Source organism: Charadrius vociferus, unplaced genomic scaffold (assembly GCF_000708025.1).
Source record: "Charadrius vociferus isolate BGI_N301 unplaced genomic scaffold, ASM70802v2 scaffold198, whole genome shotgun sequence".
Lineage (NCBI taxonomy): Eukaryota > Metazoa > Chordata > Aves > Charadriiformes > Charadriidae > Charadrius > Charadrius vociferus.
In genome coordinates this window covers 1611837-1627083 of record NW_009649951.1, presented here as the reverse complement: position 1 = coordinate 1627083, position 15247 = coordinate 1611837, and the positions used below count along the sequence as shown (strand labels likewise).

The following is a 15247-nucleotide window of genomic DNA, read 5'->3' as shown; positions in this document are numbered from 1 at the left end:
TGGTCCACAGGCTTTGTCAGTTATAGGAATAGACAGGACATTTCACTTTTTGTCACAGTAATCTCAGACATAACTTTTAGATTTCCAGCTAACTACTACAGAAGAAGCAGCTACGAAGGCAAAGTGGCAGAGGATTATGGGTTCAAATTATGAAATAGTGGTAGGTAAACTTTGATTACTATTATTAAATGTTCACCTGTTATGTTGCTAACATACAGAGAGAAATATGTTTGTATTGTATTTATTCCTTTATTTATAAAAATCGTATGTATGCTCCCTAATCTGTTGAGATGGTTTTATTTTGGTTATAGATTTTGTATACAGATATATATTTTTCTGTATTGATTTTAGCAAAATAATCACAGACTACTTAAGTTACTGTGCCTATGAGTATTGTTTCACGTATTTCCTAGCTTCAAGAGCATAAATGTGTATTAGAAGAAATAATAACTGCAAAGCTCTCTTGGTTAACCAGAATTTGAAGCTAGTGCTTGAAATGTTCTATCCATTCTGCATACTGAATGAATTGTTCGATGTAATGATCTAAATAATTCGTAGGATATTGACTGTAGATACAGATGAAAAGCAGTATGTGAGTTTACAACTTTATTTCAAAATTACGTGCCAGAGCTGTAGTCTCTGCAAAAGTATGCAGATATATTGTTGTCATATGCAGTTCCCATGTGTTTATGTTGAAATGTTATATGATCCAAGTTTCAGTTTTTACCTGACTGCCTCCATTACATATGATAGTATTTCTGGTTTCTCACTTCTGGAATATTCACCTCATTGTATGTAAATTGAAATGGAAGTAACAGGTATGGCTGTAAATACGTCAAAAGTTACCATTTCTTAATCTTACTTTAGGTGGCTATAGTTAACAAATTCAGCGAAAGCAGTGGGCTAGGGATAAGCCTTGAAGCTACAGTGGGACATCATTTCATCAGATCTATCTTACCGGAGGGACCAGTTGGACGAAGCGGCAAGCTGTTCAGTGGAGATGAGCTGCTGGAAGTAAGAAAAAATACTTTATCTTAGTCTGCATTCAGTAAGATTTCTGAGCATTGGCTTGCCTCTCACAGGTTATGGCTTTGGGAGGGTTGCATATCTAACTACATACCAGCCGTAACCAAAAGTGCTTGAGCAGTCACTTTGTATGTACCTATGCATATTTATGTGAATGCATGTGCTTACATGCATTTCTCAGCTGGTAGCTGAATTTCAGATACAGTTCAAGGTGACCAGATAAGAATACCTAGCAAAAGCATTTATATTTACTAAGAATATTCCTACACAGTGAAGGGACTAAACATCTCTTTACTTTTCTAAATTATTTTCTTAGAATTAAAATGTGAATTTGGTTCACATGAATGCGAGAAACATGAAGTGACAGAGTATGTGGTGTCATACAATTTATGAAACTGTCCATTCATTTCAAAACTTGTATTGGTGCTGATTCTGAGCACCAAACTGAGTAGAAATGAAGGGGGTTTTTGTGTGTTTGCTTTTTTTTTTTGTTTTTAAACGAGGTGGTTAGTGAGTTGGGGTGGGATTTTTTTACCAATTTTGTTCATTGTACTTCTAAAGACTGTGTGTACTTTGAAACACTGTGTATTCTTTGTTTATTGAGGTGAATGAGATCTCTTTGCTTGGAGAAAATCACAAGGATGTGGTCAGTATCTTGAAGGAACTGCCTATTAAGGTGACAATGGTGTGCTGTCGTCCAGTAGCTCCCCCCATCATTCACCCAGAAGCATTGGAGAGCCTAAGTCTATCTGAGATTCAGCTCACAGAAAAGGTATTTTGTCTTAAAAAAAAAAAAAAATCACTGATAAAATGGTTTCCTTGAGAAAAAACATATAAAGTTCTTGTACAAGATTAGAAATACTTTTTAATATTTTAGGAGTTGGAATGAGATAAATAGGAAAAAGCAAATTATGTTCATCAACCATACTTTAGGCCACTAGAAGAAGTCAATCCTGGTAGGTCATGTGTAGAAATATTCTGGGATGCAGGTCTGCCTACCTGAGTACTTAACTTCTGTTCTGCAGCTGGGCTATGGGGGTATGGCGAACTGAACTGTGTTTTTTAGAATCTGAATATATTTAATCTGGTTTTGAACTTTGCTTTCTGGGTTTGTGTTGTGCAGACCTACATATGTGTTCACTGGCAGCCACACTTCTGTCACTCATAACTGGAAAGCTTGTGGCAGCCTGATGTACTAAACATGTAGGAATAGTTTGCAGTATAGTATACAAAACAATAGTGTTTGTATGTAAAGAGATACAGGTAATTCTGAGTTCTGGGCAAGGCACAAAATTCCACTTATATAAGCTTCTGTGTGAAACCTAGGGGAGTGAAGAACCTATATGCATATGTTACGTATATGTGTGTGTTTTCCTTTTTTAAATGTTCTGACTCCTGTCAGTGTTGCTGTGTTTAGATCAAGTCATATTTTTATACATACCATTTAATAACAGATATTTCCTATATATTTGAATGCATGTACTAATTAAGTTTTCTGAAGTTTTTAGTTTGACAGAAATTCCATTTTGTAAATATTTTTTCCAGTGAGTACTTTCATATACTTGCAGCATAGCTATTTTGTTACAAGGAAATGTGATTTCTGTGCTGGATTTATCAGACTTGTTTGTTAATTTTGCAGAGTTCTTGCACTTTGTGTTTAGAGACACATTGCTGAGTTTCTATCTTGTTTTCCGTGAACAGTTTTGTCTCTGCAGATTCACAAATATTTACATTTTATTGGTGAACATTTCTTTCCCAGGCTCGCATAGAACTTGGATTCATTGGCTCCTCGGACACAGAGGGAACAGCTTTGGAAATAGCTGATGAGGGTCAGAGTATGGAAGAGGTGCAAAGCTCGTCTTTGGCGATGTGGGAAACAGAAGTACAGCACATTGAACTGGAGAAAGGCAGTATGGGTCTTGGATTTAGCATATTGGACTACCAGGTAACTTCTCCACTCCTTTCTTTGAGTAGAGGACAGAATACTTTGCATTGTTGGGATCTCACAATATGATCTAAATAACTATTTTAAGGGTAAACATTAATGGAAACCAAGCAATACAGTAAAGCTAAACAGATATCACTACTGGTAAGCATCCCACTAGCTGTATTACTTACTCCCATTGCTGTATTAAGACTACAGTTTCTAATGATAATTGTAATACTCGCCCAGAAAAATAGATAATCGGTAATATACTAGGGTCTTCAGAAGGTTCATCATCTAATGCCCCAGGGCAAACAAATGATGTAATCAGAATATTCAGGCATGTAGCCATGTATTTTGTACCTGCATTGAGGTGCTTAGGGCAAGATCCACTAAAGGACTTATGTGCTTAACGAAGGATTTACTAAAATCTAGAACTGCAATTCTGAAATCCCTTGCTTAGCTGCTGTCTGTCCAGGACATGCCTGAATGCCCCCATTCATTTTGTGTTTGACTTAAAAATTCCTGGGTATCTCAAGCTGTGATTCTTGGTGTGTCCTGATGAACAGCTCAGTGCCTGTCTCCTACCTGCACTTGGTCAGGAACCCAGAACAAATATTACTCCTGTTCCCAGTTGTCACAGTGGATAGTTTTTAATCTAACTTCAGGTAATTTCTCCTTGCAGTCAGTAGAGGCTTTAGCACAGCTGTTTGGTAGTGCTGCAGAATCTGGTCTCCTCCCAGGTCTGTGCTGTTCTTGTCACTTCCAGGTGGAAATTATGCCCACAGGGCACTGCTTAGAATTAATCTGTGCCTCAGTAGTATTTTGCATTCTCACAGTGGTTGCTCTTTAATGTGTTACTCATGATACTCTTCAGTGAGAAACCATAGCTGAGCCTCAGTATTTGGAGTCCATGTCAGCCCAAAGTAAAGTATATTTTTGCTTCAGCCTCTTCTGAAGCATTGCCTATGTGGTTAGTTACTGAATTTTTTTTATGGATGGTAATACTGATGGGTTGTGGGAAGTACCTTAAATTGTTTTATATATTTTGCAAATGTGAGTTTGAATATATCGTACACTTCTGGTCAGCTTTCTGAAACTTACCTTGTGTTTTGATGTTACAGCATTTGTGATTTGTCATATATTCTGTCCTTTGACATGCGGTTAAAGCATTTGAGTTTGTCACTGAAGTTTCTGCTTTCATCTAAGACTATGAACAATAAGCTTACATTGAGATTTATCTTTGTATTTTGCTGTTTCCATCAAATTTTCAGTTAATTTTCAATGAACTGACTAAAGGACAGTTATGTTCATACTAATACATGCCTCCTGTTTCATAGAATGGCAGGCCTGTAGGGAAGTCTACATAATTTCTTACTCCAGGGATGACTGTCACATATGCTAGAGCGGTGTTTTTTTTTCCAGAAGCGTGTCATGCAGTGTCATCTAAAGTAACAGTGTAAATACTTGTTGTTAAAATGGTGGAGAAGATGTCAGGGTTCAGGCTTAAGCACTATCTCCAGCAATGCTAGTTGTATTTCCACTTGTGTAGTATTTTATTGCTCCATGGCATTCTTCTTGCTGCATTAACTACTATGAAGTGTTAAACGTCTTCTTGGAGTCCTTCCTTCCTTCCTTGAATGCTGCTTTCTCACACTAGCTTTCAGCAGTCTCCAGTTCCTGTGGTTTTGGGTGCTACCTTAATGGTGTGCATCCTTTCACATGTGCATCTTGGCATAGAAACTTGTTACAGTTGCATTCCAGTTTGTAGATGTTTGCTTTTGCTATCAGTAAAGCTGGTACATTATTACATTTCTCATTCTCTTCTGTGCATGCAGTCAAGTGAATTGTGATATGTTGGAAGTATTAACATGTAATGGTGATCCTTGTGAATGTAATTATATAAGAATCGTGCAAATGTGTGCACCTGTGATAATTGTTATAACAAAATCATACGTTCCTGTTACTAACATTTGATGCTAGTGTTTTTATAAAAATCTGTGTGTTGGAGTAGTTTTCTTTCTTAAAAGCAAACACCACATTGTTGTATCTTGTTGATTAGAGTGCTGCATTGGTATGTTCCTGTCACTCATAAAGTGTTTAATTAGGCATGCACAAGGACTTGCCTCTTAAAAAGTGCTTTCGCAACTGAGCAAGATCTGGTGCCATGAAGTATAAGAGAGTTACTGAAAATAAGCCCTTTGTTCCACCAGAGTGTATATGTTAATTTTGCCCCAGTCTGCACTGTCTAACTATATTCCCAGACTGCTGAGTGTAAGGGAGGATGAAGTCTGCAATGCTGTCATTGCAGTAGGAAGTATTTGAATTTCTGGTGTGTAATTACTCCTTACAGTACAAACAGCCCTCTGCAATTTAGTGGTATTTTTTGCTGGAGATACACGATGGGTCATCACATAGAAAGAAGTAATAATTTTCACATTTGAGAACTATAAGTAGGTGGAAGTCTAAACGTATGGGCAGTATAGACAAAAGGGTATGTTGCTGCTGAGGTTTCATCTGGAGCAAGGCTCCAGCTTTTTTAATAAGCTAACTCTGTTGGGTTAATAAGCCAACTCTGTTGGGTTATTAAAAGCTCATGCATAAAAAAATAGCCTCTCAAGACATAAAAGAATAAGGAAAATGAAATGTTTTTCTTCCTTTTATTTAATTAGGATCCTGTTGATCCAGCAAACACTGTAATTGTGATTCGCTCATTAGTTCCTGGGGGTGTGGCTGAGCAAGATGGCAGACTTCTTCCCGGAGATCGGCTTATGTTTGTCAACGACATCAACTTGGAAAATGGCAGCCTGGAGGAGGCAGTACAAGCACTGAAAGGAGCCCCAACAGGAATAGTTAAAATAGGAGTTGCCAAACCATTGCCTGTAAGGATTTGGGAATTCGATGGGTACTTTTCGTGTCATTTAAGCTGGTACATCCTAACTTCTGCATGCACTTTCTGTGCTTTGGGCTACAGCTGGGTTGCTCAAAACATCCAGAAACCATCTTTCACATATTCCTGTGTCTCCTTGCGTGTAGGAATGGCCTGTGTGTAGTGTATGCCTGATGTAGTGATTGCAGGATGTAGCACACCTGTCTTGCAGCTGAGAAAACAGCGAAGCATCTTACAACTGGCATGGTCCTTCAGGGCTGCAAGTTGCCAGGCATAATTTTGTACACTTTACAAGATTCCAAATGGGTGAGATGGTGACATAAAGTAAATTTTATGTGGTTTGCCTGAGATTTGCCTATTCCTTTGCCTTGCAAGGTATAGCGCATCTGCAGCCTTTGTGTTTAGACTGCGTGCTTTACATTTAAACAATGGTGAGTAGTCTTCAGTTCATATACCTCAAACTTGTTATTTTAGTATAGCCATAAATAATTTCAGGCTTGATTTTAGAAGGTAGTCTGTAACAATTAGAAGAAAGAAGTTGAAGGAGACCCAGGGTAACTGAGGTAGTGGATGCTAGTGGACTAGTGTCCCTGGTGTGTTAAATTCAAATCAATAGAATGGCATTAGTTTATACATACAAAGAAGATACCTTTTGCTACGTTTGTGAGTCTATGGGTTCGTTTTTATTTCCATGAAATGAAAATCTTGGAATCCTTGTGGATGCAGACATCAAACTTTTCCTTCTTAGTAAATCTTTGTGAATCGGGTGGGAGGGAATGGCTGATGTTTAAGTTATGAAAAACTTTGCTTTTCATAGTAAGAGGGTAGTTTTTTAACTTCCATTGTTAAATTTGCTTTTTGCAGTGGAAACTCTGTGTTACATATTAAAATATCTTGCAAATCAACATTTTCATACTTGAGAAGATGTCACTCTAAAAGAGAAAATGCGTGGGGGTTTTGTTTCTGTTCCTGGCGATTTGTAAACATAAACATTTGCACTCTAGTGTTTCACATGTGCTTGCCGATTAGTTAAATATTGTGAATAATCACTGGCTTCTTTGCAGTACTGGTTGAATGCACCTAGCATCAAATCATGTTGGAAAAAGCTACTGGTTTATAGTCAGAATTGTGTTTTGTCCTCTTGAGGCAGTTCCACCCAGCAGATACAATCTTAAAACACAGACAGTGGATGTAGTCTTGCTGTCTGCTAACAAGATTACTCTGCAGCTAGCAAGGTCAGAAAGGCCTCTGCTGTTAGGCTCTTTGCCTGGTGGCAGCTCTGATGGCAGTTCTGATGGCAGTTTTAGTATATGTTTAATAAGAACAGAAATTGAAATGAGTTTAGACTAAGCTGTGGGCTCTGTGGTATAGCTGGATAGGACTTTTTCATTACTTGGGGATGTAAAATGAGATGTGAAGCTGAATCGATTCAGGTAAATTTGAAAAAAAATAATTGTGTCTTTAGCTGCCCAGCACTGTGACTGTGATTGAAATGAACTCTTTGCTGCATTTGGAATTCATTTGCCTCTCTAAACCCCCACACATAATGCACTCTGCACGCCCTGTGTCCTGGCCACTCATCCAACTCAGAGCTTCGTTCTTTCTGCAGCTTTCACCAGAGGAGGGCTATGTCTCTGCTAAGGAAGATTGCTTTTTCTACACTGCCCAGTCATTTGAGGAGGAGGGGCCAGCTGATTCAGCCCTCTTCCATGCTGAGCTGGCTCTGGTTAGTGGCCCAACTTACCAAAGATTTCTTAAGTCTTTGCATTTTATAATGAAAGGGGTTGCTTTGTCACTGTTCATGCTTATTTTTTAGTGTTTACTGTCACCACATTACTCATCTGCCGTAGTTGGGATGGACCCCCACATGGTAGAAACTGGCATCTGGAGATTTTGGCTGCTTGCATGAGCTGAGAATCTGGCCTATGATATGTTAGTTGCTGGGAAAAAAGGAAGTATTTTGCTGAGATTTTCAAAAGTACATGGCTACCCATTTCTTGCATGCACTGAATATTACTTTTAAAATCTCACCATATGTAGAGATGTGCTTATTTTGTAAATAAATCTCTTCGCCTATGTATCATAATGCATCACTTCTCTATCTTGAGTAGTTTTTGGAACTCTCTTTTTGCATGCATGCCTTTTAAGGCAGCCTTACAAGGAATGCTGTCTGTCTTCAAAAGCTGCCAATACTTCCTCCTAATAGTATTGTTTAGACTTCAGCATCAATCAGTGATTATGAGATTTGCAAGGTCAAAAGGTGTTCACTTCCACAATGTGGCTTACCTGAGCATTCAGTGCGTTACATAGCCCAGAAGTTACCAATAAGAACTCAGATAAAAATACAAAGGAAATAGGACTCTACCTCCCCCTAAAAAAACCCAACAGAATATAAATGTATTCTGAGTGTGTCTTCTCATGGTTATTTGTACTGATCTGGCTCTGATATTAAAATTATTTGGCCCTCATTTTCTGGGGACATGAGTAGAGAAGCAGTTTCTGCTAAACACCGGAACTTAACTCATTAGGAAAAAAAAATCAAAACCAAACAAAGACCTGAAATGGATCCTTCCAAAGCAAAAATCTCTGAATTACTGATTCCAGTATGTTTGTTATTTTTTCACATTTGGAAACGACAAGTTGGTTTTAATAACTTGCTTTTAAACAAGTCTGCCTGTTTTTTCTTCTGCAGTTTGTTGCCTTGGTACAGTAGTTAGATAATAGTATTTGCCTTGTTTTATTCATTGAGAAGAAGCCAGGTTATGTATGGTAAATATCCTTTAATTAAAGATGTGTTGAAAGGATCAGTTTGAAAGTTAAGTATTTAAAAATCTGACTCCTATCTGTGATTCATATAAAAAAAAATTAAAATAGTGAAAGAAAATGAAACTGTATGGCAGATAATAATATGGTTAAATTGTCACTCTGTCAACTAAATAATTAAATGTGCAAAATACGAAATTGAATGTGCCATCACCCAGTTGAAGATGTGTTTGCGGAGTGGACCCATGAAATATGGTTTTTCATAGATAAATCTACACTCAGATTCTACAGGTCTGTCCCTGTTTTTCACAATCCTTTTTTTAGGGCATAGCTTTGGTAACGCTAGTCTGCGTTTTCCAGAAGATGGGCTGAGAGTAAGTTACACCAAAGGAACGGTTTGAAATAGCTGTTAAGTTTAGGGTTGCAACAATAAAAAAATGGATCATTTGTACCCCTAAATGGAATCAATATGTTGAGTCACTGCAGATTGTTGCTGTTGTGAATACGACACAATGAATTCATAGTGTTATTAGCAACAGAGGCTGAAAAACAACAGTTAGGTCCCATTTTTGGAGGTGGGTGCACTTGCCTGCTTCATACAAGCTTATGATGTGGACATGGCTCTGAACTCACTGATCATTTTTGTTAGCATACACTGATTTCTTGAGCTATGCCAGGGAAGATGAAATTATAATCAAAGTGTAGTATGTGAAGCACCATAAATTAAGTTGTTTAGGGCTTAATTTTTTTCTAGTATTTGAAAGTGTATAAGTCTTGAAAAAAAATTGTATTTTATTTAAGAAAAAAAAAAAAGGCAAAAATAGGGCCCAAGTCCATGTCTGGAATTCTTTTTAAAATTCTCTTTCTCATGTAAGACAGGAAAATTGTCCATATTAATCCTGTTGTCAAATATAAAATATTTTGGAAATCATAAAAAATCATGTAATAAATTTTTTTGTAAATATATTGGAAAATGTTACAGTTTCCAGAGGACTATCTTTTATACCCTTTTGAAAACAACTGAACCTTTGAAGTTGGGTGAGAAGATGTCTAACAGGTGGCACTAAGTGAAGCTCATTATTTTTTCAGTGCTAATTCTTGTAAAAGAAAATTAAAAAGGAAAAAAAAAAAAAAGCCTTAAAGAAATCAAAATATTCACACCAGGGAGTACAGCAGAATTCTCCCAGCAACTTGTACTTTTAACAGGCATGAGCCTGCCTAAGCCCTGCAACTCATTTTCAGTTGAGACTTCACTTACGATGTTCTTTGCAGCCTCTTAAGGTGTAATAACATAAATTGTAACTGAAGCAGAAATTTTTCCTACTGTACTGTGCAAATGTAATTTCAATGTAAAACATGGAGGGGGAACAAAAAGAAAGAAAACGTCAGTCAGTATGTAGTGGCTGAGGTGCATGTGTTCGGGGCTTATGTGTGTGAAGGTAACAGATAGCCCGGCTGATTGAATTGCTTTTGTTGTTAGGTGGACTCCGGCGAGGCAGATCTAGTGGATGAGTCCACCTTTGAATCGCAGTATTCTCTAGAGAGTGACATCTTCCAGGCTTCAGTGATAGCTCTGCATGGCAGTGCCTGTAGCGGTGAAATGAACTTGAACTTCTCTCTTCCATTGTCAACTCCCAAGGTAAAAAGAAGGGTGGTTTTGTTGATGAAAAACTTTGATTCTAAGTGTGAAAAGGCTGTATTATTAGATAAAAATGTTTTAAGTCATCCTGGTTCAAACTGCACTCTTTGTTACCAGATTAAAGTGCAGTTTTGTTTAGGGTAGTGCTGGTGTCTCTCAGAGGTCTGTGTTGAAGAGAGAGGTAGCTAGAAGATTGAAAACTTGTATTTGTGTTTTGTAGAGCCAGATAAGTGCGGTGAGATGTTTGTAGTATTAAAGCTGTGGTGGTCTGCTACAAAAACTTGATTGTTGTTACTTCAGAGCATAGTAAAGAGTGGTAACACAAAATACCTGCATTATTCTACAATATTTTAGGTAGGAAAAGGTAGAGTAAGTTCATTCTAAGCTTTGCTTTTATGCTTTATATATAGTTAATATGTTTGTGAATTGATTTACTGTGTTCTTGAATGAAATGTTCATAACGATACTGTAATTAAAAGTAAATCTGTATGTATCAGACCTCTGCTAATAATTTATTTAAAATCAGTAAACAAAGGTAAGTTCTTTAAGAGTATTACAAAGATCAGTATCTTTTTTCTTGCTGGTCACATACCCATAATGACTTGGTTGTATCAGAGTTGGTGGTTTGTTTCTCTCCATGGTTTTTCATGTTCTTTTTTCTTGGCAATCTATAGATTTATTTCACCAATTCAGAGTCTTCCGAGTCATTTCTCCTAGCAGTCATCTTTGAAAGCAACATTGTAGGGATTTCTCCTGGGTTTGCAGTCTGTGGTCTTGAATAGAGTAGTTGCTGCTTTTCACTCCACACCTGAGCTGTAGTAACTCCGTTTATCCATTCTGGAATATGTTCAGGCACTGGTTGGAAAGCTAAATTCATCTTCTAATGGTTTCTGCTAATCCACAAAAGAGCACGTCTCTGCTGTGCCAGTGGGACAGATTGCATTGTTTCACTCTGTAATTGTTGCTTAAACGGATTATGCATTTGGCATGCTGAGAAGCATTTTATGAGATAGAGGCTGGATTTACATTATATATCACGTTGAGGCTCTAGAAAGTCTTAAGTTATTTTCAGCATTGACTTAAAGATGGCTTCGATTTACATGTTTTTTTTTTAAAGATTATGGTCCTGACTTTTCAGTGTTCTTCTTTGTGCACTAGTATGAAGTAAGTATTAAATTCTCATCAAGTAACATTTTATACTCTGCAGTTAGGAGTGACTTCACAAAGTAAACATAGTGAGAAAATCTGTTCATAAAAGACAGCTTTTGAAGTGAGTGAATTGCAGTAAAAATGAAAGAAATTGCAATTCAATGCTATGAGGAATGCAGAGGTATTTCAGCTATTTCTGACTGCAGGGAAGTTGAGAGGTTCTGAATGCCTTTCGTGTCACTTTTAAAAATAGGTGATGAAAAAAAATTCTTAAAGTAATGCAAATGCTCTAATGAGGCCTCATGTTGCTGTAGTACAAATTCAGTCCTGAAATCACGTTTGTCTTCAAAAATTATGGCATTGGCTTTAAGTGAAACAATAATAAAAATGGGCATATGCTGCAACTCTAATATGTATATATGGCATATGGAATAAATGTTGAGTGCAATCTGGGTCTTGTTTTCACTGATTTGTAAATGGATACAAACCAGGCTTAAAAGTAGATGTCCCAGCTGTCTTTGAAAACTTATGAAATAATTTAAATAGATTATAGTCCTGGTGTTCTGTTCTCCAAAAGGTAGGAAATTATTTTATTGCTTACATCATGCAGATTAGTTGTATTTAGGCTTTGCTCAATTATCTTCTGAGATGCTACTTAAACCACTTATTTACAGGTGAACCTTTTTTGATGATTATCTGGGGACAGAGCAAGCATGTATGCACTTCATGAAAGATGAGAAAAACTAATTCTAAGGCCTTTGGTACAAAATGTTGCAAAATATCGCAAAATCCTGTGAAATGTGTTTTCCTCATTTTTTGGTAAAGGAATAGAAGAATTAATAGGACCAGTGGGTAACAACTAAGACAGATAGGGGTAGACATTGTTGTGACTATGTTTACTGCGTTTCAGAGAAAATCCCTAATATTGGTACAAACCCTCTTAAGTCCTTGTTATGTGTTTCTAATGGCCTACATGTTTTTAAAATTACTTATTTTGAAAGCTCAGCTAGAGAACATTTGAGGATTTTTTTCAGATGGTTATGATTATTTAAAATCCCTTGAAGTATTTGAAATGCAAGACCTTGGAATCTTGAAAGTCAAAACAAATTTTATGTAGAGAACTCAATCCTTGTACTGCAGCCATAATCAATACTCTTGCAATAAGTATTAACTGCTAAGCTTCTGTAACTGCATCGTTGTATTTCATTGTTGTCACACTTCAAAACCTCCATGTTAATTTTTTTGCTGAGATTTGTCCGAGTTTTTACTTTTCCCTCTTTGTGTGGAAGGGATATCTAAATATGTTTCTACTCAGTTAAATGGATAATTAGATTGCATGCGTAATTGTCTGAGCTGTTTGGAATTGCCCTTTGCTTGCTAAGTGTTTTGAAAGTAATGATCTTGCAAAGTTCAAGGACAATAGGATGCTTTATTTTTAATAACTTGTTGGAGTTCTGTCTAGTTTAAAAATTTGTGAGTAGATGTTACTTTGCTGAAGTTAGTGGAGAGTTATTGATGAGTACCAAACTAGAATTTGGCCTTCAGCAGTAACTTATTTTCATTGATTTCTGGTACTTTAAAACAGAAGAAATTGTCTGAGGAATCAAGTGAATTTTACAGTAAAATGTGTGTAGTGATCTCCTGAAGACACTTATGTTAAGACAAAGATGTTTAAATTCCATGAGATTGGTTTCTGTTTAAGATTTTTGCATGAAATGTACATTTTATTTATACTACAAAAGAATGTTGATTGTTCATTGTCTCCTGTGTTTAACAGTCTGGAGAGGAATGTTCAAATGCTGCAGCTGATTTCTGTGTATCTGACGAGAATCTGTACAACATGGATTTGAATCAGAGAGCGGGAGAGCAAAAGTCCGTAGTGGACAATAGCCTTGAAACTGCAACTGGTTTTACTAAAAAGGATCTGCCTCTGGATGTTTCGGATATCAACCAAAATGAAAGTGAAAACACAGCAACATGGGCTGGATCTCAGACAACATCAGAAATTGCACTAAGTACAAGCCTTGCTACTACCATGCCGCTTGATCCCACTGGAAAAGTAAAGATTTTATGTTTTTTAAAAACAATAACAATTAAAACCTACAGAAAGGCCGTATTACACCACAGAATCTCCTACAGAAATTGACACTGGCCAACAGCCATGTATGGTTCTTTGATTATAAATGTCCATCAGGTGTGGTAGCTCACATCAAAACTTACAGATTTAGACCTATCCAAAATAGGAGATAATTTATAGTGTCAAGATAGTCATCTCCCTGAGACTGGTGGTACAAGGGTATATAGAAGTCTGCTCATACCTCACAGCAGTAGGCACTGCTGGACCACAGTGTTCCCATTGGGCAGGCCAGGGGGCTTTTCTTATACATTGTTAACTTCTGCAAAGGCATTGGTGCAAAGAGGAAGTGCACAGCTGGAAACCAGGCCTAGGAAGCCAAGGGGAAGTGGTGTGAAAATCTTGCATCCCGGTGTTCACACAAGCCTGAGCAGTCCAGCTCACAAACTGGCCTGTGATGCCACAGTGTGCAAACATAATATTCCTTTATACGACAGTCACTGTGATGTGTTTCTTTTTTCTTCCATTCAGTGATTTATTAAGAAATTCTTAAAAGAGCTGCAGTTTCATACAAGATGCGTTACCTTAGCACTGGCAGATTGTCAGACGTATCTGGTGAAAAAGTCTGAGTGCCTTTGAATTTATGCCACTAATTTTAAGAGTGTAACTGATGTCCCTAAATTAAAAGCATACTTTGGGGTAGATTTGCTTTATTACCTGAATGAAAACAGCAATTCGTGTATGTCAGTTTGGTCTTTGATGGACTGACTTCTCCAATGTCTGTATAAGGAATCTGTATTAATTATGCACCTAGCTTTTGTATAAGGTAAGATGAGTTGAGGTCAGTATGTCCAATCATATTTTTATCTCAGTATTCTGAACTAATGTTATTTTCCCTTGTGTTAGGATCAAGTGCTTTTAATGGAAAAGAGGTGCCCAGTATCTTTGGAGGAAAGTTCCACAACCCCAAATTCAGTTAAAAACATATATGAGAAGACTATTACTATTGCAAAAGGCAATTCAAGTCTAGGTAAGGTAGCTAACTTTTTTTTGTAACCTGTTCAGGAAGATGGCTTTCTGTTTTTTTCATATGTTTCCTGTTTCATTAGTAAAGACTATTTCCCTTTCAGTGGGGAAGGCATAACAGGATATTTATTCATTGCTGCTCTTGCCCTGTTGGGTTATGGTGTCAGTGGATCTGTTTGCTGTCACCATGAACACGGAAGTAAACTGTTCAGTCTCACTGGGAATTATTTTTTTCCTATAAAGGAGTTTAGTCTTTCCTAAATGTTAACAGAACAGTTTTAATGCATTGCTTTTCAATGTCTCTACGTTTATACAATACAGTGGAAAAACAAGATACAGGCAAAGAATGCTGTAGAAGAACACTTTGGTCAAAGAACTGCAGACTAGGCTTTCAACTGTATGTAAATACAAAATGAATCTTCTTTCTGAGGATGGTCAGAAAGGGTATAAACAACCTGTTTGCTTTGTTGCTACATATTTTTACTTGTATCTTAAATGCCTCAGTATTTTTGAAAATCAGATCACTGATACATTTAATACGTGTTATTTTTAGCTCAATGATATTATAATTTTGTAGAGATCTTCAGAGTTTTAAATACCTGCAGTCTGCAACTTCCTGAGCATACTGACTAGAGGCACATTTCGGAGTGAACAGACAGAACAGATGGAAATGTTTTTTGTTGTTCTCTCCTGGTCTCTGGTATGGCCCTGGGACGTGTGAGAGGTAGCATGGGGTTAGCATTCTCCCAGACCAGT

At 37.1% G+C, this 15247-nt stretch overlaps 1 protein-coding gene across 1 annotated transcript in view; it reads left to right on the top strand.

The window, feature by feature from the left end:
* MPDZ (multiple PDZ domain protein) overlaps positions 1–15247 on the top strand; it is a 91114-nt gene that overhangs the window by 28380 nt on the left and 47487 nt on the right. Inside the window, 9 exon segments of the mRNA XM_009891489.1 lie at positions 81–160; positions 868–1014; positions 1631–1798; positions 2786–2971; positions 5623–5832; positions 7450–7566; positions 10084–10242; positions 13169–13450; positions 14372–14495. Of these exon segments, the coding sequence (XP_009889791.1) occupies positions 81–160; positions 868–1014; positions 1631–1798; positions 2786–2971; positions 5623–5832; positions 7450–7566; positions 10084–10242; positions 13169–13450; positions 14372–14495 (1473 nt within the window).